General features: G+C 35.5%; 1 protein-coding gene across 1 annotated transcript in view; it reads right to left on the bottom strand.

Moving 5' to 3' along the window:
• LOC150107569 (uncharacterized) overlaps positions 1-27,851 on the bottom strand; it is a 613,086-nt gene that overhangs the window by 69,322 nt on the left and 515,913 nt on the right. Inside the window, exon 25 of the mRNA XM_090392132.1 lies at positions 7,728-7,857. Within this exon, the coding sequence (XP_090248258.1) occupies positions 7,728-7,857 (130 nt within the window). The remainder of the gene's footprint in view (positions 1-7,727; positions 7,858-27,851) is intronic.

Below are 27,851 nucleotides of genomic sequence, written 5' to 3'. Positions count from 1 at the left end.
GGTGAAGAATAAACAACAAAGAATAAGGAAAACACCATGGTAGTTCTTAGCATTTTGTGTGTAATCATGTTGTTCTACCTATCATTCATTGAACTATGATCCCACGGAAATTGTGGAAATTGCAAATAAACTTAAATCCAACAATTCAAGCTCCCTCCTAGGCTAAACAGAATATTCCATTATACCCTATTGTGGAGGACACTGATTCACCCACATACAAACTAGCTAAACACTTAGCTAAGGTATTCATCCAATATACCAGCAACATCTCTTCGTATATTACAATTTCTGCCCACTTTAAGGCTATTATAGAAAACCTCACACTCCAACAATTTCCTCCTGATATCTCAGCCTTGTTAAGTTCACCACGAATTCAGATTCTTTTGTTTTGCAAGGAAAATACTACAAAAAGAGGGGGCAGCCATAGAGTCTCCACTTTCTTACTCCTAGCAAACTACTTCATGGAGATTTTTGAAGAAAAAGCCTTCACTTCTTCACACAGAACTATAGTTTGGATACACTATGTTGATGATATGCTCTCCATTTGGCTAAATGGCTCTGAGGCTATTAACACCTTCCTAACACATCTTAATAACATCCCAGGATCAAGTTCACCTTGGTTAAATGCCAATGTGATGGATCATTGGCATTCTCAGTTTACAGAAAACCCACACACAAAGGCAGACAGTTCACCAACAGTCATCCTCCCTTCCCAACAGTTATGGAATTATTAAAATTCTCTGAAACAGGACAAAACTGCCACAGTCCCTAGACCTGCAAGGTGTCTATCAGGTACTAAGCAGTTGTAAAATGTCCTACCTATAGCTAAATAGACATCTGTTTCCAACATTACAGCCCCACTCAACACTTGCTGACCAAACCTTGAACACCCTCCACAAGATGCAATGGAGAAAGGTCAGGAAATTTAAATATGAAAGACTTTTCCTAGAATTTGTCTCAGCCTTGAAGAACCCTGAACTTCAAAAAATTTGGTTGTATGAAATTTCCTGAAATTTATGAAATACTCATTCTTAAAACTTCAACCTGACAGCTAAGAACATCCATCCCAGCCAACTAGGAGATATTATTTAGGATTTTAGATTTGCCTTTGTTATTCCATTTCAATTATGTCAATTTAACTTTGCCAAAATATCGGAAATATTAATTAAAAGTTTTTACAATTAATATGCGTATGTAGTGTACACTGTAATTTCCTTAAATAATATCATTATCCTAATTTATACAGACAATCATAGGTTGCTACTAGATTCCTCTTTTTTTTCAGCATGGTCTTTCAAATTTTATCTGTGGAGCAAGCTATGTTAACTTTAGTTTTTATTGACCTTATTGGCTCTTCTTTACATGTCTATAAAAAATTGATATTAAAAATAATATAGATCTGATCATAGCTTTCATAGCTACTGCAGCACAAATTTAGCATCTTTAATTAGTGATTTGGTTAAAATTTATTACTTGATTTTTTTGAGATCTATATTCTTTCCAAACTTTGTTCTTATGACAGTTTTTTGAGAAATTGAGTACTCACTAACTTCAATATAAATTTAAATCTACTTTGCAGAATAAATGTAAATTTTTTTTATATTATTATGCAGAATATTTAATATCATACCTCCAAGGAGTCAAATGACTCACCGTAAAAAACATCACTGTGAAAAAAATCACCTTCAGTTACTTTCTGTCTTAGACAGAACACAATCTTAGCTTAATATCAGCGACTGAGCTATTTAAGCATGTCCATTTACAATAAATGTGCCTTTTATTAAATTTCAGCAACAAATTTATGCTTTCCAGTTTCCTTGCCATACCCTTAAAATCAGTTTCCTCAAAATTCTTGCCTTGCTGCTTCATTATCATTATCTCTCCTGTTAATCTCAACTCCTCTATCAAGGTTGGAAGAATCTGCATCCTTATTTTACTAATTATGAACAAATAAAAGTTTGCATGTAAAATATCTTCATGACTAGGCAGACTCACATTGCACATGCTTCCTTCTTTTTTTAGCCTCAATAAAGATCTCAAGAAGGGAGTATGATCCAAAAAGTGATCCTTCCCATAATATGTTGAATTATAGTATCTGAACTGTGAAGATATTTCATATGCAAATATTTGTTAGCTCCAACTGGTAAAATATCGATGACAATAAGAATATAATTTCTGATCAAATCTAATTTAAGGGATAATTACCACATAATATTACTAGACAACTGATATGATCTATTCCTAATCCTAGTTTGACTGCATATACTGCTTTTATAAAAACAACATAAACAATATTTATGTATGCAATTCAACACATAGATTAAACACACACACACACACACACACACACACACACACACACACACACACACACACACACACACACACACACACACACACACACACACACAACAAAGTTGGCACCTGAAGTATTTTCAGGACTGGGGCAACTCATGGTAAAGGTGGTATAAGTTCTGATCATTTGCCTTGGTATCCCATGATGCAAAGCACATATCCTTATGGGTATGTAAAAAAGACCGGTTTCGACCTTTATTGAGGTCTCGTCAGTGGGAGCCAGACCCAGAGGAGCGTGACCTCTGGGTCTGGCTCCCACTGACGAGACCTCAATAAAGGTCGAAAACCGGTCTGGGTAGTGACCCTTTCCATAATGCATAGCATTATATATACCCATAAGGATATGTGCTTTGCATTATGGGATACTGAGGCAAGTGATCAGAACTTATACCACCTTTACCATGAGTTGCCCCAGTCCTGAAAATACTTCAGGTGCAAACTTTGTTTCATTACACTTGGATAAAGGATTAAACCAAATATATAATTGGTAGCATAACCAAGTGAAAAAAATCACACGCGCACACAAATGTGATGTTGGAGTGCATGTAGATAGGAATGCAGGCATAAGTGAATAAATAAAAAGTGAATGAAATGTGAATGATGGAAGAGCAAATTGGAAGAAAGAGAATATGAAAAAGGTGAAGGTAGATTAGGAGAATGAAAGGTAGCAGAAATGAAGGAAACAGCACTTACATGGAGTCATTCACAGGAGAAAACATGAGCTCAAGCAACCTGAGTCTTGCATGTAGTGTAGTTGGGAAGAGAAGAGAGAGAGAGAGAGAGAGAGAGAGAGAGAGAGAGAGAGAGAGAGCAAGAGAGGAACAAGGGAGAGAAAGGAGAATATGAAAGCGGGTATGGAAAAACATAGTATGAAAGTGTGAGCAAGGGAGAGAAAGGAGATAGTATAAAGTGATTCCACAACTATTTGGTGTAGGGTGATTCCATTCAGGGATATTATTATTATTATTATTATTTAGGCCTCCAAGGAGTCAAAAGACTCATTGCAGAAGGTCCTTCCTAGGAAACACAAAGAAACACAAAGAAAAATCTAAATATTATTAAAATTTAATAATATTTAGATTTTAGATTTTAGATTTAGATTTGTGACATATGAACTTCAAATTCCTATCCACCAATATGCCAAGATCCCTTGCCTTCTCGGTTTCTTGTAGCATAACCCCGCTGATATAATATCCCACTGGAACTCTAATCATGCCAAAGTGCATAACTTTACACTTATTAACACTAAACTGATAGCCATTTTTGTTTGCCCAAATTTCTAACCTATTCAGATCATTTTGTAAGTGCTGAATATCAGTAGCATCCCTGACAATTGCACATCTGATGTTCATTATTATTCCAGTTTTGATGCAGCAAAGTTGTGGTTGCTCTAAATAGATGATGCTTCTTATTTTATTATGGACATCAATCCTAACAGTGAACAAAGTATTAAACTTCGGCAAGAATTGCAAAATGCTATCCAAACGATATGCATGCATGCATAGAAAATGAAGAAAGCCAGTGCAATCTACATTGTTTACATAAAATTTTTCCAAATAAAAACTCCTGCTCAATTATCATTATTTTCCATTGTCAAGGCTTTGATAAGACTACATCTTGATTACTGGGCATAGATATCATTGCCTGGGTTAGAAGAAGATGAGGAAAATTTAAACACTAAAAGTTTATTCATAGTGAAGAATTTATGGAGATACAGGTGAGCATGTGTATTGTGTCCACATATATTGTGGACATAAAATAATTACTTGACTTATCATTAAGAAAGTAACATGCAAAGCAAAAAAGATTACAAGAATGCCATACCCTACATTGTCATTATTATTTCATGACACCTCCAAGGAGTCCAAAGACTTATCAAGGGAGGACACCTACACTACAACTCTCCGTCTCCATCGAACCTCTACTACCATTATCATCTGCATCAACGCCATCTACTGACCACCAAGAGCACCACTATCACTAGTATTTTTGTCTGTAAATTGTGTTGATTTGAAGGCCGATTTGTCTGCATATGGGATCAAAAACCTTCCGGGAGAAAAAAAACCCTGCTATCTCCGTATGAGATCGGCTAACTCACCTTCAATTGAAAAAATTCATATAAAGATTTCTCCTGTCATGATGAGAATCGAACCTAGGCCTTTTCCACTTGAAGGGTGCAACATACCATCGTTCTTCCAATTGTGCTATGGAGGCACTTACAAAATTTAATGTATACTTGTAACCTGCCTTACACAGCGTAAACAGGATGCACCATCCTAATTAGAAAAGTCGAACACAAATGCCACATTAAATACCTCCACTATGGTAAAACAGGCCTGTCAGACCATGCACTCCAAACATGTCACAGAATTGAGCGGAAAGGCACCAAGTCCTAAACAGCACCAAAACCTGGTTTGAAAGAAAATTCAAAGAAGTCTATGAAATGCTTAAACATCAGCCAAATCTGAACGGGAATGATTGATTAATTATTCCAAGAATTATTTATTTTATTATTTTTATTTATTTATTAATTTCTTTTACACCAGAGGGTCAGGCTAGGGTAAATGATTAACAAACATTTAGATTGATGTGACTTTTGTGTAGTGTATTGTCATTTAGCTTGTATACTGTACATATGTATGTTTTCCTGATGATGACCTCAATACAGAGGTACAGACGTTGAATGTTACTTTCTTAATGATAAGTAAAGTAATTATTCTAACACGTGTGTTGTGTCTCCATAAATTTTTTACTATGAAAGTTGACCACCGTGTACACTTAAAAGAAAGAACTAAAAGTACATATCAAGTCTATATAAGAGGATTATAAAAGTATATATAAGAGAATCGAGGGTCTTGGATTTGGTTATCTCATCAGAGGATGTAATTGTAAATGAGGTGTCAAATCATCCACCAATTGGTGAGAGTGACCATGAGGTGATTACCTGGGTGGTTGCCAGCAGTGCGAGGATCTCTGTGAGAAAAGGGTATATGTGGTGATTATGAATGGTGGTGATTATGAAGAGCTCACAAGACAGCTTGCGGGTGTAGTGTGGAATGAGGAGTTAGCTGCAAAAGATATCAATGCAGCACTAAATGTATTCCAAGGGTGAGAAGGTTAAATAAGGTGGGTGTGAGATGGATGAATAAAGAGATTAAGCATGCGATACAGAGAAAAAGGGCATTGTGGAGGCAGCATAAGAGAAGTGGAAATAACCAATTCCATGAGGTCTACAAAAAATCAAGCAAGGAGGGTGACTTGGTTGGTGAGGGTAGCTAAAGAGAGGTATGAACAGCAGTTGGCCAATGAAGCCAAAAAGAATCCTAAGGAGTTCTTTCGATATGTAGCCAGCAAAAGAAAGAATAATTATGGAAGGATGACATTAATTGGAGAAAATGGTATAAAGACAGCTGATGCAGAATGCATGGTGGAGATACTTAATGAGCAGTTCATAAAGATATTTCAATCTTGTGAATGTTATTTCATGGAGAGATTGAGAGCAGTTGATGATGGGGAGGAGAGACTGACTGTAGGTGAGCAAGAGGTGTATGGGGAGTTGAGTAAACTAGATGTAAATAAGGCTGTGGGACTTGATAATATATCACCATATATTCTGAAAGAATGTGCCAGGGAGTCGACATCTGCCTTGACATATTTTTTAATATGAGTCTTGAAATCGGTCAAGTTCCTAAGGAGTGGAAGGAGGGCAAGATTGTGCCACTTCATAAAGGAGGTGATTGAACTCAAGCATCAAACTATAGTGGATAGGCCTATCTGTGTGTCAGGTGTTGTGGTTAAGTTGTTGGAGAAGCTTGTGAGAACTAGGATCCAGAGTTGGATTGATAACAATGGTATTATCTTTGATGGACAGCATGGATTTACTAAAGGGAGGTCATGTTTTAGTAATCTACTTACTTATTACAATAAAGTGATTGCTTCCTTGGACAGAGGAAAAGGATACACAGTAATATACTTGGATTTCACAAAGGCTTTTGATAGAGTACCTCATGATAGGTTGACAGTCAAACTGGAGCAGATGGGGTTGGATATTAGATTGGAGACTGGCTATCTGATAGGTATCAACAAGTTGTGTATGGGGGAGCGACATCCAGGAAAAGGAAAGTCACTAGTGGAGTGCCTCAGGGGTCTGTTTTAGGTCCACTGCTGTTTAACTTGTATATTAATGATATAGGTGAAGATTTGGAATGAGATATTCAGTTGTTTGCAGATGATGCAAAGTTGGGACGAACCATGAAGCCTAGTGAAGATGTTGTGACCTTACAGGAAGACTTGAATAGATTGAGTGATTGGGCACGAACATGGGGATGCGAGATCAATGTTGCAAAATGTAAGGTTTTAAAATTTGGAAAACAAAAATGGGATGCAGAATTTATGCTTGGTGAGAATATATTGTTGGAGGTAGAGGAAATAAGAGATCTGGGGATGATAGTGGATAAGGATCTAAAATTTAGGGGACACATCGCCAAAATTGTGAAGACAACACAAAGGCTTCTGGGAATGATGCAGAGGACACTGATGTGTAGAAGTAGGGAGATTCTTGTTCCATTGTATAAGGCTTTGATTAGGCCACACATGGACTATTGTGCCCAGATTTGGTCACAGGGTTTTCAGAAGGATGAAGAGATGTTGGAAAGGGTCCAAAGGAGACTGACTAAGGTAGTTTCTCATATCATGAGGAAAGATTGAGAAGATGTAATTTGCAGAGTCTGGTGGACAGTAGGAAGAGGGGTGATACGATAGAGACCTACAAGTTGGTAAGGAGTTGTTATAGGATCAATGCTAGAGAAGTTTTTACAGAGAATAGTGGGAGATCAGGGGAGAACCAGAGGTCATCCCTGGAAACTGTATAAAGAGGGTTTGAGTAGGAGAGTGAAAGACAGGCTTTTTTTGTGCAGAGCTGTGAATGATTGGAATGCCTTGCTTGAGAATGTGGTGTCTGCAAAGAGTTTGAATGTGTTTAAAACACGGTATGATGAGCTGTGTGTGTGTGTGATAAAAGGATTTCCCAGATGAGTCTTTGACTCCATGAGGTCTTGGGGTGGTAATAATAATAATAATAATAATAATAATAATAATAAATCAGTGCTGTTTCTTAAATTTCAATAAGAAAAAGTTCAGTAACTTGTTATTTATTACTAACTAAATAATAAGCAATAAAAATATACTTGAACTCATATAGAAAAAATGAAAGGTTCCTAGTGAAAATATAATTCGGTTCAAGTGAAAATATAATTTTAAAGGGAAGAGTATGATTGCTAATAAGCATCACAACAAGGTATAAATACCAATGTTTGTGACTACTGTAAAGATATATATAAATAAATAAATAAAATATATATATACATACATACCAATGTCCCAGAACTGGCAGAAAAGAAATATTTGAACATATCATCATCAAAATTTATGTAAAGTATACTGGACAAGGAAACTAAAATAAGGGCAGCAGCAATGACAAAGGAACGATTTAGCAAACAAGTTCTGAAAAAAAAAAAAAAGAATAATGTATGCACAGTAAATTAATATAAAAAAATATAAAGCTGAAATTTTAATTTTGTAGATAGGCTTATACATTGGTTACTCATAACTTATTTTTTAGGAAATAACAATATTATACTAAATTAATTATAAAAGACTTTAACTGACAAAGAAATACATAACAGCATCAATGTTGAATATATTCCAAAGGCTAAAAGGCAGAATAAGGTATGTAAAATGGATGAATGAGGGGTTGAAGCATGAAATCTTCTAGATTTCATGCTTCAACCCCTCATTCATCTTTGGAGACAATGAATAATGATAATAATTAGTTACATGAAGAGTATAAAGAACAAGCCAGGAGCTTGACTCAGTTAGTAAGAACACAAAAGTGCAGTATGAGCAGAAATTGGCAAATCAGGTGAAGAATAACCAGGGTAAGATGATGTTAATGGATGAAAATGGTAGAATGGCAACTGCTGCAGAAGACATTGTTCAGGTATTCAGTGATCCATTTATAAGGTTGTTTCATCCTAATCAGGATGGAATCATGAGGAACTTAAGTGCATAGGACATAGGAGAGGATGCTTAATTGTGAGTGAGCAGAAGATATTTGAGGAAATGAATAACCTTGATGTCAATAAGGAGAGAGGATTTGATAACATATCACCACACTTCTTAAGGGAATGTTCCAGGCAATTGACAATAACATGCCTGTTTAATAAGTGTCTTATAACCACACAGGTTCCAAGGAAGTGGAAAGAATTTGTTCCATGGCATAAAGGTGGTGGTAAGGCTGTGACTACAAATTATGGACCAATCTGTATAATCTGGAATTGTGATGAAGGAACTAGACAGATTGGTGAGAAGTAGGATACAGAAATGGGTTGATAACAGCAGTGTTTTCTGTAGTTATCAGCATGAGTTTTAAAGGGAGATCATGTTTTACTAACTTACTTATATACTATAACAAAGTGATAAAATACCTTGGACAGGGGAGATACATATACAGTGGTGTATTTGGATTATGCAAAAGCTTTTGATAGACTGGCACATGACAAGCTGTTAATTATATTGAAACAGATGGGATTAGATAACAGACTTCTGATCTGGATCAGTGACTGGCTGTCAGATAGGTATCAGAAAGTTGTATGTGGGGATGCAGTATCCCAAAAGAGGAAGGTCACTAGTGGTGTTCCACAGGAGTCAGTTTTGGGAGAATTGTTGTTCAATTTGTATATCAATAATATTGGGATGGGTTTAAATAGTGATATGCAGCTGTTTGCAAATGATGCAAAATTGGGGAGAGCAATGCAGAGTGAAGATATGATGGCCTTACAGGAGGTAAGTGGAACTATCAGTTCAATGTTGCAAAGTGTAAGGTTTTTGAAATTTGGTAAGCAACGATGGAATGCAAAGTATATACTTGGTTTGGAAACTTTAAAGGAGGTTGAAGAGATAAGATATCTGGGAGTGGTGGTGGTCTTCACAACATTACACAAGTTGTGAAGACGTTACATTGGATAATGGCAATGATGTAGAGGACTCTGGCATGCAGAAATCAAGAAGTTATGATGTCATTGTATAGGGTTTTGATCAGGCCTCATATAGATTGTTGTGCACAGATTTGGTAGCTGGGTTTTCATTGTGATAAAGGAATTGGGGAGAGCAATGCAGAGTGAAGATATGATGGCCTTACAGGAGGTAAGTGGAACTATCAGTTCAATGTTGCAAAGTGTAAGGTTTTTGAAATTTGGTAAGCAACGATGGAATGCAAAGTATATACTTGGTTTGGAAACTTTAAAGGAGGTTGCAGAGATAAGATATCTGGGAGTGGTGGTGGTCTTCACAACATTACACAAGTTGTGAAGACGTTACATTGGATAATGGCAATGATGTAGAGGACTCTGGCATGCAGAAATCAAGAAGTTATGATGTCATTGTATAGGGTTTTGATCAGGCCTCATATAGATTGTTGTGCACAGATTTGGTAGCTGGGTTTTCATTGTGATAAAGATATGTTAGAAAGGTCCAGAGAAAATTCACACACATGGTCAGTGGTCTTTGGAATGTGGAGTACGAGGACAGATTGAGAGAATATAAATTGTAAAGTTTTGTGAATAGGAGGAGGGGGGGGGTATGATAGACATAAGCTAGTCAAGGGTTGTTATCAGGTTGACATAGAGGAGATTTTTCATAGAATGGGAGGGGAGTAGAACAAGAGGCCATCACTGGAAATTGTATAAGGAGGGTGTGAGCAGAGGAGTGAGGAGTAGGTTCTTTGCATGGAGAGTGGTTTGCGAATGGAATGTATTGCCTGAGTGTGTTGTGAATGTGGACACATTGAATCAGTTTAAGGTACAGTTGGATGAGCATTGTGTGTGTTATAGTGTGTACTTCCCATGATGAGTCTCTGCTTGTGATAGAAGGAAGTTTATTTAAACATAAAGACTAGTGAGAACGGTCAATGAGTTCAAGGAGTGGTATGATAGACTTTGTGTTTCTTGGGGGGGGGGGGGAAACCTTTGCTCGATGAGTCTTGATAGACTTTGTGTTTCTTAGGAAGGACCTCCCATGATGAGTCTTTTGACTCCATGGAGGCCTGAATAATAATAATAATAATAATAATAATATATAAAATGAACTGGATCACCATATAGCAAAAACAAAAGCCAAATTATTCATATTGCAATGAAAAGTCATTGTAAGATTTCATTCTTAGATGTTAGAGTAAGGCAAGTGGCTGATGTAATATCTGATCATTACTTTTGTAACACCAAACTTAAATTAAAACTGTGTAGGAGGAGAAAAATTAAAAATCAAAAGGGAAGGATTAGATAATGATGACATATCTAAATTAAAAATGAATGAAATAAAGGAAAGATTTTCTATTATGTTCAAAAATCAATTTCAATATTTGGAAAATGAGAAGTGAAAAAGTAGAAAGCCCAAAAGACATGACTAAAGCTGATGGAAAAAATTTAGAATGGTATATAATGAGGTTTCCAGAAATTGTTTGGGTGCTAAGATGGGGGAAAATAACAAAGACTGGCTAACAGACAAGACCTCAAAACTAACAGAAGAAAGGAATACAATTAAAATAATGTTTAAAAATGTTAAATCTCAGAGAATTATAGAAATTACTTTGAGTAATTATAGGGAGAGAAAATACAAGTTAATTAAAAAATCTGCAAGAGAAGATAAAATGAATTTTGTGGAGAGTATAGGAGAAGAAGCACAAAAGGATGTATCATTAGGCCACATTAAAAAATTGAATGAGGGTGGAAAAATAAGTACACCTTGAAGAAACAAAGCAAACAAATGCTATCAAGGATAAAAATGGTTTACTGCTAACTAAAGATTGCTATGAGATGAAAGAATACTTTGCTGAGATTTTAAATATACAAAACAATATAACTGACATGATAAGAAGTTCAATAATGGAAAAAACCTGAAAACAAAAGTTTATAAGCATAGATTTAAATATTAAACATTTGAACATCAGAACTAAAAATGAAATAATTAACATAATAATAATTATTATTATTAACATCGAAGCTCCATGGAGTCAGAGACTCATTGTGGGAGGTATACACATATTGCACACAGTGCTTATTAAACTGTGCCTTAAAATGATTGAATGTGTCTACATTCACAATGCACTCAGGCAATGCATTTCATTTACCAACCACTCTCCATGCAAAGAACCTCCTCCTCCTCCTCCTCACTACTATGCTTATACCCTCCTTATACAGTTTCCATTAAATGGCCTCTTGTTCTACCCCCCCCCCTCTTTAATTCCATGAAAAATCTCTTCCATATCAACCTGATAACAACCTTGACTAGCTTATATGTCTCAATAGAGAAGATGAAACTGTAAACGCATGTGGCAATGATAATATAGCAAAATGAAATGCTTGAGACTAAAGAAATTGCTATTGATAAGTTGCAAGTGATCTTTAACAATCTACTAGAGACTGAAAAGTACCCAGGCAGTGGAAAGAAGCAATGATAACTGCAATTCCTAAGAAAGGAGATCTCACTAAATTTGAAAATTAGAAGAAAATTAATCTACTGTCAGTATGTGTGAAACTTCCATAAAATATTAATAAACAGGATTAAAAGTGAAACATAAAGATTTTAAGGCATGAGCAAGTTGGTTTTACAATATGTGGGAATACTTAAATCACATTTTTAACTTAAAAAACATTATTGAACAAAGTGTAGAATTTAGAAGCTCATAATACACAAATATTATACATTTTGTAAATGCCTTTGATAGTATTGACAGAAAAATATTATAGATAACACAGTCCAACACAATTTTTGCTGACTTTTATATGTGACTTGTTTTTTACTAATTTGGGTTCGCTGATTTCAAATATCAAACCCATTTTTCTCTATCACGTCAGGTTTTTCCTCTATGGCATTTTCTTTTTGCTAATTTGTAAGTTTTTGATATTTTTAAGGAGGCAGTACTATTGAGAGGATCAAAAAAATCGATTTTTTAATATTATTTTCTGAAAGTATGTACTTTTAAAAATCTGTTCCTAACTTTTTATCAAGAAATTCGAAAAATTCCCGAAGATATAGCCTATTATTCAAAGCGGTGCGCAGATCAGAATCAGAGCACTCACCGCTCTCGCTTGTTAGTAAACGAATAAATGCGTAAGAATCTGCAACGGCACGTACTAGTGCTTTGAATGCGAGAGAGGCCAATAATTAGATACATAACTACTTAACAATATTCATTAAAAATTACAAGAATATTTATAAAAAATAACAATTTTACTTACACATGAATTTCAGGGAATAAATGTTTGTAGCAATTTCTGCTGTGTGTTCTGTTTTGGCAATCCCTTTGAATACTCCAACAGTAGTCAGCCATCATGTGAGAATCCCATTAGTACTGATCTTCCATAGTTTTTAAGTCTTGATGAAATCTTTCGCCTTGTTCATCGCTTACAGCACCTAAATTCTTGGGAAATCTATCAAGATGACTGTATAGGAAATGAAGCTTTATGCTCATGGCGCTGGAAATTTTCAAGCATTGTTTCCACTGGATCTTTGTAATTGCACGCTTTTTTGTTTCCAAGAAAATTATTCGCAACCATCGTAAATGAAGTCCAGGCCTCTTTCTCAATTTTGTTCATAGAGTTGATGAAATTTGGGTCTCTCATTAAAGTTCTAATTTGCAGTCCATCAAATACACCGGCTTTAATTTTTTCATAACTAAGTCGTGGAAATTTTTCACATATGTATTGGAAACAGTCACCTTGTAAATCTGAAGCTTTAACATACTGCTTCATAAGACCTAGTTTGATATGTAGAGGTGGAGGAATGATTTTTTCTCTGTCAATTAAAGGTTGATTTATAACATTCTGTTCTCCAACATTTAAGGATATTCTAAGAGGCCAATGTTTCTGACTCTGGTGTTGGTTTCTAGCTCGACTATCCCAGAAGCATAGAAAACACAGAAACTTTGTATATCCTCTTTGAAAGCCAAGTAAAAAGTTCACCATTTTAAGATCCACACAGATGATCCAGTTATGGTCTGTATATTTTAATAACTTCAGAACTTTTTTAATGTCCTCATATGTTTCCTTTAAGTGGACTGAATAGCCAATAAGAATTGAGCCATATACATTCCCATTGTGTAGTAAGACACACTTGAGACTTCTTCTTGAACTGTCGATAAATAAATGCCACTCATTTGGATGATATTGTACAACACTCATTTCAGTTAGTAAACCTGACACATTGTTACAGTAAACAAACCCACACTCGTGTTTAAAATATTGTACAAGATTACTTTCCCTGCTATGATAAAAAGTTATCTTCGTATCTTGCTCCAGTAAGTTTTTTTTCATTTAATCTTGAGGCTAACAATTCCGATGATTCCTTTGATAGGCCCAAATCTCTTACTAAGTCATTCAATTCTGCTTGAGTAAAACGTTGCGGTCCAGAACTAAAAATTAAATTTTCATTGTCTAAATCAACATCTGGGTTTGCTCCTCAAGAACATCTGGCATATCCCGATCATGCTCGTTCTCAAGTAAAGGAAGTCCTTTATAAATTGGCATGCTATTTCATTAGATTGAGCAACTGGCCGAATTGCTGAGTCGAGATTTGGATACACAATTTTTTTCTTATTCTTCTTATTATAACCAGAAGTTTGAACTAAACAAAAATAGCAATCATCTACGTGATTTTTCGGTTCACGCCAAATCGTTGGAATGCGAAAAGCTAATTTTTGGCATTTTCCCTTGCTCCACTGTCGTAAATTTTCTACACATGACTTACACACTTTATTTGGAGCACATGAATTGTCCTGATCTGCAAGTTTTACGTCAAAGTATGCAAAGTACACTTTCTTAACGAAATCAGTGATATTTGTCCTTTGACTGGGAACAGTAAAGCTGCCACAAATGTAGCAGAAGGAATCTACACTATTGACACATTTTCGAGTAGTAGACATGATGTATTTTCTTCACTGCCGACTAACATGCAATTAACAAGACAAAAAAAACCAGAGACTTTATTGAAACATTATAAGCGCTCATCATACTTCCACGATTGATTAACGATTGACTGATTTCGATTGTTCTTTGTCCGCTATGACGCATATGGCATTCATTTGTTTTCATCATCGCCTACTTTTCGGCAGTTGTCATCGCCTACTTTTCATCACCTAAATGTATTAGGTCGGTTATCGGCCTCTCTCACATTCAAAGCTCCAGTACGTGTCATTGCAGGTTCTTAAGCATTTATTCGTTTACTAACAAGCGAGAGCTGTGAGCGCTCCGATTCTGATCTGCACACCGCTTTGAATAATAGGCTATATCTTCGGGAATTTTTCGAATTTCTTGATAAAAAGTTAGGAACAGATTTTTAAAAGTACATACTTTCAGAAAATAATATTAAAAAATCGATTTTTTTTGATCCTCTCAATAGTACTGCCTCCTTAAAACTATCAAAAACTTACAAATTAACAAAAAGAAAATGCCATAGAGGAAAAACCTGACGTGATAGAAAAAAAATGGGTTTGATATTTGAAATCAGCGCACCCAAATTAGTAAAAAACAAGTGTCAGATCATAATCAGCAGAATTTTTTTTTTTTTTTTTTGTTGGCCAGTGTAATTATTAGATGCTGTGGAATTCCTAACAAATATGAGAATAAATTATACATTTTTGGTCGTTTTATAATAGAAATACAATTTTATTAATACAGACCAGTATTTTACAATAAAAACATTTATTCAAACCTACCAGTTTCGCCAGCAAACTGTCTGGCTTTTTCAAGGCATTACGGAGATATGAAAACAACACACGAGATACGAACTTAATAAAACTGATATTAATTGCCGCAAGTTCTTTGATGAAATTTCCAACAACGTAGAATACGCCATATGGAATCAATTAGATCAAATGATACAACGCAGTTATGAAAAAACTTTCAAACTTTATAAGGACAAACAAATTAGGAAATTCAATGAACTTTACAAGAAAAAATATTGGACACAAAACAACCTCCCGGATGACAAAGTGATTTTCAATTTGTCAAATCATAGCCTCACAAAAAATGAATCTGATATTCTCAAAAAAGGTTTTAATTTTGCGATTACACCCAAACACATTCCTAAAATGGATTTTATGTGTGGAAATGAAAAAGACCTATATCCACTACCAAAAAACGTTGCCGACACTATTAGATTCAAAAGTACAATAATCCTAGCCAAAGCCAAACAACCTGTTCTCAACACGTCTCCGTATGATAGAAAGGCAATTCTCAACTTGAAGAAAAATAAAGATATCATTATTACAAAAGCTGATAAAGGAAATTCTACAGTTATCCTCAACTCTAAAGATTATTATGATAAGTTAAACATATTACTATCAGACACCTCAACTTATAAAATCCTAGACAGAGACCCCACAATAAAAAATCATAATGAAACAAACCAACTAATCAGAAATTGTAACAATTGGCCAGAAGAAGTGAAGAGAACACTAAAATCCTCACATCCTATCACTCCAAGACTATATGGGGCACCTAAAATACATAAACAGGATATACCTCTCCATCCAATAGTTGATGGAAGATCATCACCAACCTACCTTTTGGCAAAGCATCTTGCAAACTTATTAAATAATAAAATAAGATCAACAGAATCCTATATCAAGAATAGTCAACATTTTGTAAATAAACTCCAAGCCATTAAGATTGCACCAACTGACATGCTAGCCAGCCTAGATGTTGTATCCCTTTTCACCAATGTTCCAGTAGAAGAGGTAACAAACATCATCCAAGACCTCTTTCCTCTAGACATCACACAGATGTTTAGACACTGCCTTCAATCTAATTTCTTCAAGGTTAACAACACCATATACCAACAATTAGAAGGCCTAGCAATGGGAAGCCCACTATCACCATCTTGTGCAGACCTTTTCATGGAAAAACTTGAAAAAGAAATTCTTTCTGTAATCTCTCCGAGACCATCTACATGGTGGAGATATGTGGATGATATATTCATCATATGGCAAGACAGCTTAGACAACCTACAATCGTTTGTGGATAAAATCAACTCAATACATAGCAAGATAAAATTCACTCTGGAAGTAGAAAACAACAACCAACTGCATTTTTTAGATATCTTGATAAAAAAACAACCTAACAGTGTCAAATTATCCATTTACAGAAAGCCCACAGATACTGGAAGATATCTTCACTACACTTCAAACCATCACAAATCACACAAACTGAGTATTATCCACATGTTGAAACATAGAGCCAAAAAGTTTATATCAGAAGAAGAGAATACACAGAATGAACTCTCACTAATAGCCAACACATTATCACAAAATGGATATCCTCAAAACATCATCAAAAAATATCTATACAATGACAACCCCAGACAAGAAGAATCCCACCGTCAGCACATTTCTACTGTAGTGATACCTTTCATCAAGTCAATTTCTTATCAAATAGCAAGAATACTAAGAGCCCACAACATCAGAGTGGTCTTCAAACCAACCACCAACATCAGACAAGTTTTAGGATCTCCAAAAGATAAAGTTCCGTTCTACAAATATCCAGGAGTATATTACATTCCCTGCTCCTGTGGTCTTGCCTACATTGGACAAACTTCACGAAGTTTAGAAATTAGACAAAAAGAACATCTTGGTGACGTAAACCACAACAGTAGCATCTCTTCTGGCTTAGCACATCATTTCTGCACGTCTAACCATACGATAGATTGGCAAAACAGCTCCATGCCATATCTCGATGACGACTACAGGCATCGTGTATTTAAGGAAGCCACAATAGTACTAATAACCGGCGGAAACCTCAACAGAAATCAGGGTGTAATTCTAAACAGTTCGTGGAAAAACTTGATCCTCTCTCTCAATCAATCTGAACTACAGCTAGCCAGTAATCACATTACAAGTCTACAACAAACACGCATGCGTGATAATGAATAAGAACAATAAGTCATCTCTGTCATGCAAAACGTGTAACCATAGACACTAGTTTGGTTTACAACGTTTTTTATGTTCCTTTTAATTTGCATTTCATATCTCCGTAATACCTTGAAAAAGTCAGACAGTTTGCTGGCGAAACTGGTAGGTTTGAATAAATGTTTTTATTGTAAAATACTGGTCTGTATTAATAAAATTGTATTTCAAATATGAGAATAATCAAAGAAATGTATAAAGGAAGTAAGAGTCGTGTTATTGCACAGTAAACCACATTAGAATGGTTTGAGATAAGGACTGTGTGAGACAGAGTTGATGCTTGGTTTGCTGCATAACACAGTCAGTTACTGGAATTGGAGAAAAGGTACAGGTGTAAGAAGAGGAATTAAATGGAATCTTATATCACAGTTATAAGATCTAGAAAGTGCAGACAACATTGTTTTGATATCAGCAAAATACACTAATATATAAGCAAAATCAGAAGTACTGTCTACAGTGAGCAAAAAAAGATTGGCCTTAAAATAAATATGATTAAAATAAATGTTCCTAGAGTGAACAGCAAATGTCACAAAGAAATTAAAATCAATCAACATGTAGTAGAAGAGATTAAGTATGTTACATATTTGGTAGCTAATGCTGATACTGGAGGTGGAGTGGACAAGGATATAATGCAAATATTAACAAAAGCAAATACTTCCTTCCGAAAACTGAATAATATATGGAAATCATCTAAATATTATAATAAAACCGAAATAAGGACCTTCAATAGCAATGTTAACACTGTACGAGTATTATTATATTATGTGGATCAGAGATGTAGGAACTGACCAATAAACAAGAAGCTGAAACAAAATGGCTGCATAAAAAAATTAAAAATATTTTGGCTCCAATGTATCACTAATTATATAAACTGACTGAGCAAAAAAAGTATCACCAGTGAAATAAAATAATCCAAATGGAAATGGACTGGACTTTTAATGAGAATGGACAGTAGAGAGAAAGAGATTCCTATAGTAGTTTCGTCATGGATTCTGGAAGGAAAAAGCCTAAATTAACTTGGCAGAGAGTGATAGAAAGGGAAAGAAGAAGAATGGTTGTTGGGAGAGCAGGAGAGAAGCAGAATTAGTCTCACAGGATAAAGGTATCTGGAACAAATGGATCCTCAGCCTTTTGTGCCATGGGACAGAGAGTAAGTATGTAAGTAGTATAATTACACAAATAGAACAGATCCTTCAGACTTACAGTGAGCAGTATTGGTTTCCCTACTCATAAAGTAGCCAAACACTTAGCCCAAGAACTCTTTCATTATAGGCAACACAGTCTATAATGGTGTGATACACAGTCTATAATCATCCCACATTAAAAATTTTGTGCACTTCAAATCTTGCTTCTCAGACCTGATCCTTAAACGTACTGACATCATGGTCAATTTACACACAGCCTCCCTATTCATGAATGTATCCTTAAAAGAAACCTCAGAACCACAAACCTTCTTTTCCCATAACATAGCAGCCTTATTCAGTTTTTACCATAAACTCAGGCTTTTCTATGTGGCAAGGAAAGCCTACAAGGAGATTGAAGGTGCACCTATGAGCTCCCCCCCTCTCTCCCATGCCAGTCTTTTAATGGAACATTTTGAAAACACGGACCCTAAACCTGATCCTTCTCAAACTCACAATATGGCTACATTACATGGAAAATATGTTCTCTGTTTGGCCACATGGCAAGGATTCACTGGAAACATTTTAAGCAGACCTCAACAGCCAACACCCAAGGATCTGTTTCACCAATGAAAAGGAAAAGAATAGGTGTCTGCTCTTGATACTCTGGTTCCTTAACCTTGGTTAATCAAGCTGAAACTATTTGTTTGGATCACACCAGTCTATATACAGAGATCAATCACATCTGCAACAATTTCTGAGCCTTGGCTTTCTCCTTCACAAAATCAACAGAATGTTCTACAATTCCCCCCATACCCAACTCACCCCTCCCCCAAAATTCAGAACATAAAAAATCAATTTGCATTCCCTGCATCATCTATGGCATCTCGAAAAAAATCTGACCAGTTTTATACAGATACAACATACTTCAAGCCATACCAAAATGAAGTACACTGAAAGATTCTCCATCATCTAGACCAGGGGTTGGCAACCTTTTCAGACTCGCTGGCCACATTCAACTTTTATTTTTAATAATCGGGCCGCAAGCGTTTAATTAATAGAAAATAGTGACTGAAAAAAATACTTAGGTTGTCAATTTTTATTATATCAATCTTAAAACACAGAAATATTTAAAGTACGAGATATGAAACAATGAAAATGAAACTCAATGAAAATTTATTATCATGTAAAAACAAACTAATATAGTTTATGCATCACAATATGTGTGTCTCTTTGCTTAATGCTTTTGTGATTGTTTGCCCTTAGCCAAATTATCTAGATCCACTCGATAACCTAAGGTGAAAATTCGAATCGAAGCATATTCATCAGCAAGTCAAGAAGAAAATTTTCTTTCTTTTTTCTAAAACTCATGGCAGAAAATGTTTGTTTGCTTATATATGTGCTTCCAAATGCGTCTATCATCTTCTTTGTGAAAATGATTAAATGTTCAAATTTTTTTGTAAGTATCGATAAAATGTTTGGATATTTTCTAACAAAAATGCATTCTATAATGTTTCATTGAGTTGTAATTCCAAAACTTTCGTCTATAGTTAGTTTGGTACGGCATCGATGTTGACATTAAAAGGATGCAAAAATAATCGCATTTCGATGCTATTTTTAAGAAAATCCACAAATCTTATTGAAAATTCCGTTGATAAATCTACAATAATACCAAGAAAAGTTTCCTTTTGTGTTTGCCATCCAAATGCAGATGCAGATTTGCAACATATAATGATGTAGATTTTCTTCCATCATATATTTCTTCCACAGACATAGTTTGCCTTTAAAAGCTTTTATGCCAGAAAACAGTTCTGCTAGTAATTTACCTTGGTCCTGCAGGGTCAAATTAAGTTCATTATGGTAGTTGTAATGTCTACCATAAGTGCAAGAGACATAATCCATTTTTTATCTGATATGTCAAGTTCTTTCCTAATATCCTCATTTTTAATAGGATATTGCCATTGATGCCATCTGTTCACGCCTCTAATCTTTCTCAGGACTCTCATATCTGCGGTCTCTAGTCTTTGGTCAAGTGTTTTACTTCTGACCCAGCTCTAAGATCCATAAGTTAAAACTGGTTTCAACACTGTCTTGTATACAGCTAATTTAGTGTTCCGACTAATTTCTCTCTTATTCCATAAGAATTTATTCAATTGACTTCCCACCATACCAGCTTTGCTCATTCTGTTGTCTATTTCTTTATTTAATTTACCATCTTCAGTAAAAATCGTGCCTAAGTAGCTGAAATGTTTTACTTCTTCCACAGGTTCTCCATTCACAACACAGTTGATATTTTCAATGATTCTGCCTATTTTCATTGTCTTTGTCTTTTTATTGCTGACCTTCATACCATATCTATTACAACAGTTATTCAATTTAGCCAGAGAATCTTGCAGACTTGTAGCAGATTTATTTAGAAGTATAACATCATCCGCATAAAGCAAAGAGCTGACATTAACATCTCCAATTTTGATATCAGGTTTAATACCACTTTCCTTCATAGTGTGATCCAGATAGATAATGAATAACAGAGGGAATAATGTACATCTTGTCTCACACCAGATTTAACATTAAACCATCTTCCTGTACTTCCTTCAATTCTAACTGCTGACTTACAACTCAAATAAAGACAAAGTATTGCTTGATATAATGCCCCATTGACACCATATAACTGCAGCGTATTGAATAGCTTCTCTCTCTTGGCACCTTGTCATATGCCTTTTCCAAATCGACAAAACTTAAATACAGAACTTTGTTATATTCCCATGCTTTCTCGACTATTTGCCGTAAAGTGAAGATCTGATCCTGACAGCCTCTATTTGGCCTGAATCCAGCTTGTTCTTCACCAAACTTTTCTTCCACAATTCTTCTCAACCGTTTCTCAAGTATACTTGCATAGATCTTGCCAGGAACACTCAGTAGGGAAATACCTCTGTAATTCTCACATTCAGTTTTATTTCCCCTTTTATATATGGGGACTATGAGAGCTCTACTCCAATCATCGGGAATTCGTACCTCTGTCCAGGCTTTCTGAACTATGCAGTGCAGCCACTGTAAGACTTTTATACCACCATACTTCAGCATTTCTGGTCGAATATCATCTACTCCTGCTGCCTTTCCACATTTCAAGCCTTTGATGGCTTTTTCTACTTCAAGTATGGATGTATATTCCTGACTGCATGCCTGGTCAGTGTTTTTTATCACTGTGCTGTCATCACTGCTTGTTTCATTCAGCAGTTTTTCAAAGTAATCGCTCCATACTTCAAGGATATCTTTTTCTCCTGTTTTCATGTCACCTTTATCATCTCTAACTCATTTTAGCACTATTTCCTCCATTCCTAAGCTTCTTCAACAACCTCCAGAATATTTTGCCACCTTCTTGATATTTATTTTCTATATTCTTGCCAAAGTCCTCCCATGACTTTTGTTTAGCTAGTTTTACACACTGTTTAGCTTTCTTACATTTGTCTCTGTATTCTGTAAGAGTAAAAGCTGATTTATTTGCCAGGAACTTTTGATATGCTTTCTTCTTTGCCTTCACTGCCTCTTTAACTTCCTGTGTCCACCAGGGAGTTCTGATTTTTTTATCCTTGCACACAACCTCACCACATGCCTTTCTAGCAGAATCAATCAATGTTTTCTTCAGAGTTTGCCACTGAATCTCCAAGGTTTGATTCCTGTTCTCAAACTCTTTCATTTTCTTTTCAATAATCTTTCTGTATTTTAGTCTACAGTTCACATCTGAGAGCTGCTCAACTTTTATTCACTTTAAAACTTTCTTAGATGTTATTCTTTTCAATATGATTTTCAATTTTATCCTGCTCAAGACTAAATAGTGATCACTTCCAATTTCAAATCCTCTGTACACTCTAATGTCCTGCACCAGGGAAAAAACATCACTATCGACAATAACATAGTCAATGAGACTTTTCTTATTCCTAGCCTCTTCTCTCCATGTGAATTTGTGCACATTTTTATGTTGGAACATGGTGTTAGTAATAACCAGTCCATGGCCTGAGCAGAAATCCAACAGGCATTTGCCATTATTATTAGCTTTGCTCTTTTCTTCAAATTTTCCCAAAATATTTTTGTATGTCTGACAATCATTTCCTACTCTGCTATTTAGATCTCCAACAAGGACCAACTTTTCCTTTTTCATTGTGTAAGTTGCTTTCTCTAAAGCCTGAAAAAATTCCTCCACTTCTACTAAGGTAGAAGTGGAGGAATTTTCTGTGGGACCATAGGCACAAATATGTCTCGTTGTCCAGTTCCCCATTCTGATATTTGCCCAAATCATTCTTCTTGAAACTGCCTTCCATTGAACAAGATTAGCCTCGTATTTTGTGTTGAATACTATGGCTACTCCTTCTTTTCCTTGATTGTCATTGCCTGAATATAACATTTTGTATTTATTGCTCAGAAAGATCTCACCAGTTTTGGTCTTTTTTGTTTCAGTCACCCCTATTGTGTCGATCTGGTACTTATCTAATTCCTCAGCTAGCTCCATTTCTTTGCCATTCAGGCTTCTTACGTTGATAGTGCCGATCTTTAACTCTGGTGATGTTGAGTTGAGGTTTGTTTTCAGATTTGTTCCAGTAGCTGACTTTTCACTGTTCGCCCTGGTTCCCTGGCGAAAACAACGGGGGCCTTGTTTAACTGGGTGACGTCTCAATTGGCATGAAATTTTGTCATGTTGTACCATCATTTTTTATTTTGGTTTAACCAATAATAATACAATTTGGTCGGCTAAATCCCAAATTGCCAGCCCAACCTTCGTTCGTTCAGTATCAAAGTAGATACCGAACAAGGTGCACCACGAGAAGGTGAGGATTGGACATTAGGTCAGAAGCCCTGATCGGTTCTTCGCATTCCTTTAAAGGCTATGTGGATTTTTCCTCTCAGTTATACAGATTTGACCCTTAAGCACCCCATAATAATTTTTTTTTTAATAATTAATAAATAAAAAATGCAACCTGCTGTTTATATTGGAGACTTTAACAGTCATCATACCGAATGGGGTTATAGAGAAATTGATGCAAATGATGCCTAGCTAGTCAACTGGGCAGATGCAAACAACATAAAGCTGATTTTTGATCCCAAGGATAATTGCACTTTTAACTTGGTTAGATAAAACAGACCTGACCTGTTTTGTTACAACCAATCAAAGGGGTCTCCCAGCGTCCACCAGCCATCGCATCATAGGAAGATTCCCACACAGCTAACACCGCCCTATCCTTATTGAGGTGGGCCCTCAAATCACAATTACTGAACCTCACCATTGTCACACTGGAATTTTGCCAAGATAAACTGGAACAGCTTTTCATCAGATCTAGATAAAAATGTGCACTGGATTCCACCACAATCTTGTAACCACCGAAGATTTGTGAAAATAGTAATTTCTACAGCCCAAAAACACATCCCTAGAGGTGATAGAAAAGAATACATACCTGGCCGGAACAAAACCAGTGAAGTACTTATAAAAACTTTCTGAATAGCAGACGCGTAGACATTGCAGATGATCTTATCAACAGTTTAAATGAAACTAGAAAGAACAAATGGATTGACACCACTGAAAGGTTGAATGTTAAACATTCAAGCAAGAAGGCATGGAACCTCCTTAAAAGTTGGGTAGTAATTCCCATTGCTTGAAGCAAAAGCTGCTTTTAGGGCCAACTGTATCACCAGTGAATAGTGAATATGTCCAGAGCTAAATTAGAAAAAATCCATACTAAAATAATTAGAAAGGAATCGAGTAGACTTAAAGAAGGTTGTTCTGAAGCGACTGATTTATCGAATCCATTCACCAAAGAAGAACTGCTTGCTGAACCCAGTGAGTGAAAATTGGTAAAGCACCTGAATTTGATAATATTCACTTTGAATTTTTAAAAAACTCTGGACCAAATACAAATACTAAATACAAATACAAAATTTTTCTCTAATATCTTATAGATAGGCAGATTACCAGCAGAATTTAAAAAGGCAAAGATAATAGCCATTCTAAAACCTGGAAAATCCACTGATAAACTTGAAAGCTATAGACCTATAGCACTGCTCAGTGTCTGGAAAGACTTATTTACAATAGAATTAGAATTAGTACTATTATTATTGGAAGGCTAGTTTCAGGCCAGGGGCAGATGTGAAGTTTGAGTTTTGGCTCTAATGACTCATACAGAATCTGGTTTCGAAAAACCTTAAAACTGGTGCAGTCTTTATGGACTCAAAGGTCGCATTGACACTGTATGGAGGAAGCATGATCTACAAGCTCTCCTTAAAATACTAAAATGTAAAAAAAATGACACATCTGATCAACACTATTCTGTCCAATAGAACAATACAGGTAGTTATAGATGATGATATGAGCAAGACAAGAACACTTAACAATGGACTCCGACAAGGATCAGTTCTGGCCCCTCTACTATTCAATTTGTACATTTCTAACTTTCCAAGGACAACATTGAAAAAATTTGCTTATGCTGATGATCTGTGCATCATATTCCAATGCCACAACTTCTGTACTATAGAGCACATACTAACTAGTGACCTAGAGGAGCTAAACCACTTCTTTGAGAAGTGGCATCTTGTTCCAAGCACTACCAAAACTGAAACATGCTGTTTCTATTTGAACAATAGCATGGCACGTGATATCTTAAGAGTGCCACTAAATGGGAACAAACTACCACACAATTTTAATCCAAAGTATCTGGGTTATATCCTAGACAGAACCATCTCCTTTAATAGACATCTCTCCAATAATGCTGCCAACTGAGGACTAGAAATAACATACAAATTTGCTGGAACAACCTGGGTGAAGGGGCTTGCCACATTAAGGACATCTGCTCTGGACTTGTTTACTCAACTGCTGAATACTGCTCTGCTGCCTGGCTGAATAGTGCACACATTAAGTTATCCTGAATCATACAATGCATATAATTTCTGGAACAATAAAGACTACTCCATCATATTGGCTACCAGTTCAAGCCACATACAACTGCCACAACTACGATGCCAAGACAACCTGATTCGTGAATATAACAAAATTTGCCGGAATCCACTGCTTCCTATACACTCTGATATTGACAACAATTGAGGCTTAAGTCAAGGCATCTGCCTAATTAAATGGCACAACAGGGCTATGACGCAACAACAGCATGGCACACAGAATGGACTGCCCAAGCCCCAGTAATCTGGCAGACTGTCTTTAACTCAAATAGCCCTCCATCAGAGTTCGACCTACCTCGAAAAACATGGACCTCCCTAAATAGGATCTTCACCAACCATGGTAGGTGTGGAGGTTCATTGTTTACTTGGAGGATAAGACCAAACTCATCTTGTAACTGTGGCGAGGATAACCAAACTATACAACTTATCACGCTTGACTTTCCTAACAGAGTCTATATGGGACCTGTAACTGACTTTATAACATTTTCTACAGGTGCTGTTGAAACTTAGACCGGCTGTCGAACTTAGACATTCAATTTTAATTTTATGTTTACTTGCATATTTTTATATGTATATATGACTATAGTGTCATCTCACACTATGTATCTTTTTATACATCTCTTATATACTTTATTGTCTTGTAAGTCCTTCTTTTGTGTGTGTCTGTGTGTGTGTGTGTGTGTGTGTGTGGTGGCATATGCATGTATTCTTCTTAACGCTAAATAAATAAATAATATGAATATCACTGTATATATATATATATATATATATCACCATTATCATCATTTATGCATGCATAAATGATGATGATGGTGATATATATATATATCCCCTACACACACACACACACACATCTCAAATAATGTGTTATTCTAGTTATCCTATTCATGCTGCTGGTCTGGTTGGCCGAGTGGTTAGTGTATCTGCTCTCCAGCCAAAAGGCTGTGGGTTCGAATCCCACTGTGAGAATGGATGTTTGTGAAAATACTAGTAGTGATTGGCGATAGATGCCATTGGAGTAGTTTTAGTTTGTTGTAGTTGGTGGACTGAGTGGTGGAGACAGAGAGTTGAAGAGTAGGTGCCCTCCCTCGATGAGGTGTTATGTAATAATAATATGATTATTATGACTGTATGCTGATAAGGATTTTACTGCAATGCATGCATTTTTCTGTTTCTTTTGTATCCAAATTTCCATTATGGTTCTTCAGTTCACACTGATGGTGTTTTATGATATGTAAAATGAAATGTTTGTGATTAATAAATAATTTCTCTCTACAATTTAATTGATCATATACATGTTCAGACAACATAAAATATCAGTTAACCTTCCTAAGACTAGACTTTTTCCAGGAGCTGATATTGGCAGTGACCACAACATTGTTACCTAGAACCTAAAAGAAAAACAAATAAAAGGCAACCAAAAACAAAGAAAAAGATATAGTATTGAGAAGTTGGAATAATCTCATATCAGAGAACAACATAAATCCCACATTACTAATTCCTTGAATAACTTCCAAGAAGAATTCAGAAGTATTGAAAATGAATACAGACTATTTTCCAAAGCAATTTACAGGGCATTTGAAACCATAACTGATGAAAATATCGAAGGATAATCAAATCCTGGATTATAGAAGACATTTTACAACTATGTGATCAAAGGAGAACCTTAAAATCCAGTATAAACAAGGATAACAATAACAGGGGAAAATATAAAGAACTAAACAAAATAAAAAATAAAATTAAAACAGCTAAAACCAACTGAATTCTGAATGAATGTGAAAAGACTAAAGAGGAACCACAAAGAAACCTTAGAAGTCCTTTCCAAATGATAAGTAGATTAACAAAACCCTTCACCAATACTAAGGTCAACTGAGGATGAAAATGGTAGGATTTTGTTAGAATGGCAGAATTATAGAACTGTTAGTTTAATCAGTCATCCAAGCAAAATTTTTCTAAAAATCTTACTCTCTAGGACTGAAATAAAAATAGAAAGTATACTTTCAGAGAATCAAGCAGTTTTCTGTAAAAACAAGAGCATAATACATCAAAAACAATAAAATACTATGTCACAATTTTATAAATATACAGAAGGCCTGCAATTCAGTATGGCATGAGAAATTGTGGAAAATACTGAATCAGTATGGAATAGACAATAAAATAGTAGTACACTCAATTAAAATTCTTTACCATTCCTCAGAAATGTTAATAGAAATCAATAGCAACTATAGCAAGTCTTTAAAAATGGAAAGAGGAGTGTATCGTGGCTGCATACTTTTGCCAATGCTTTTTAATCTATATTTGGATTATATAATAAACTTAGTGTGAAATATGATAATTAACACTGGGTTTAATAGGTTGTGATAATATAGATAGTTAAATCGACTAGTTCCAGCACATATGCTAGTGGCTTCTTCTGGGTT

The sequence above is a fragment of the Typopeltis vanoorti genome, chromosome 4, assembly GCF_054136105.1.
Source record: "Typopeltis vanoorti isolate ZY-2024b chromosome 4, IOZ_Tvanoo_1.0, whole genome shotgun sequence".
NCBI classification, from domain to species: domain Eukaryota; kingdom Metazoa; phylum Arthropoda; class Arachnida; order Uropygi; family Thelyphonidae; genus Typopeltis; species Typopeltis vanoorti.
The sequence above is the reverse complement of the archived record's forward strand: the minus strand, read 5'-3'. Positions and strand labels throughout refer to the sequence as shown.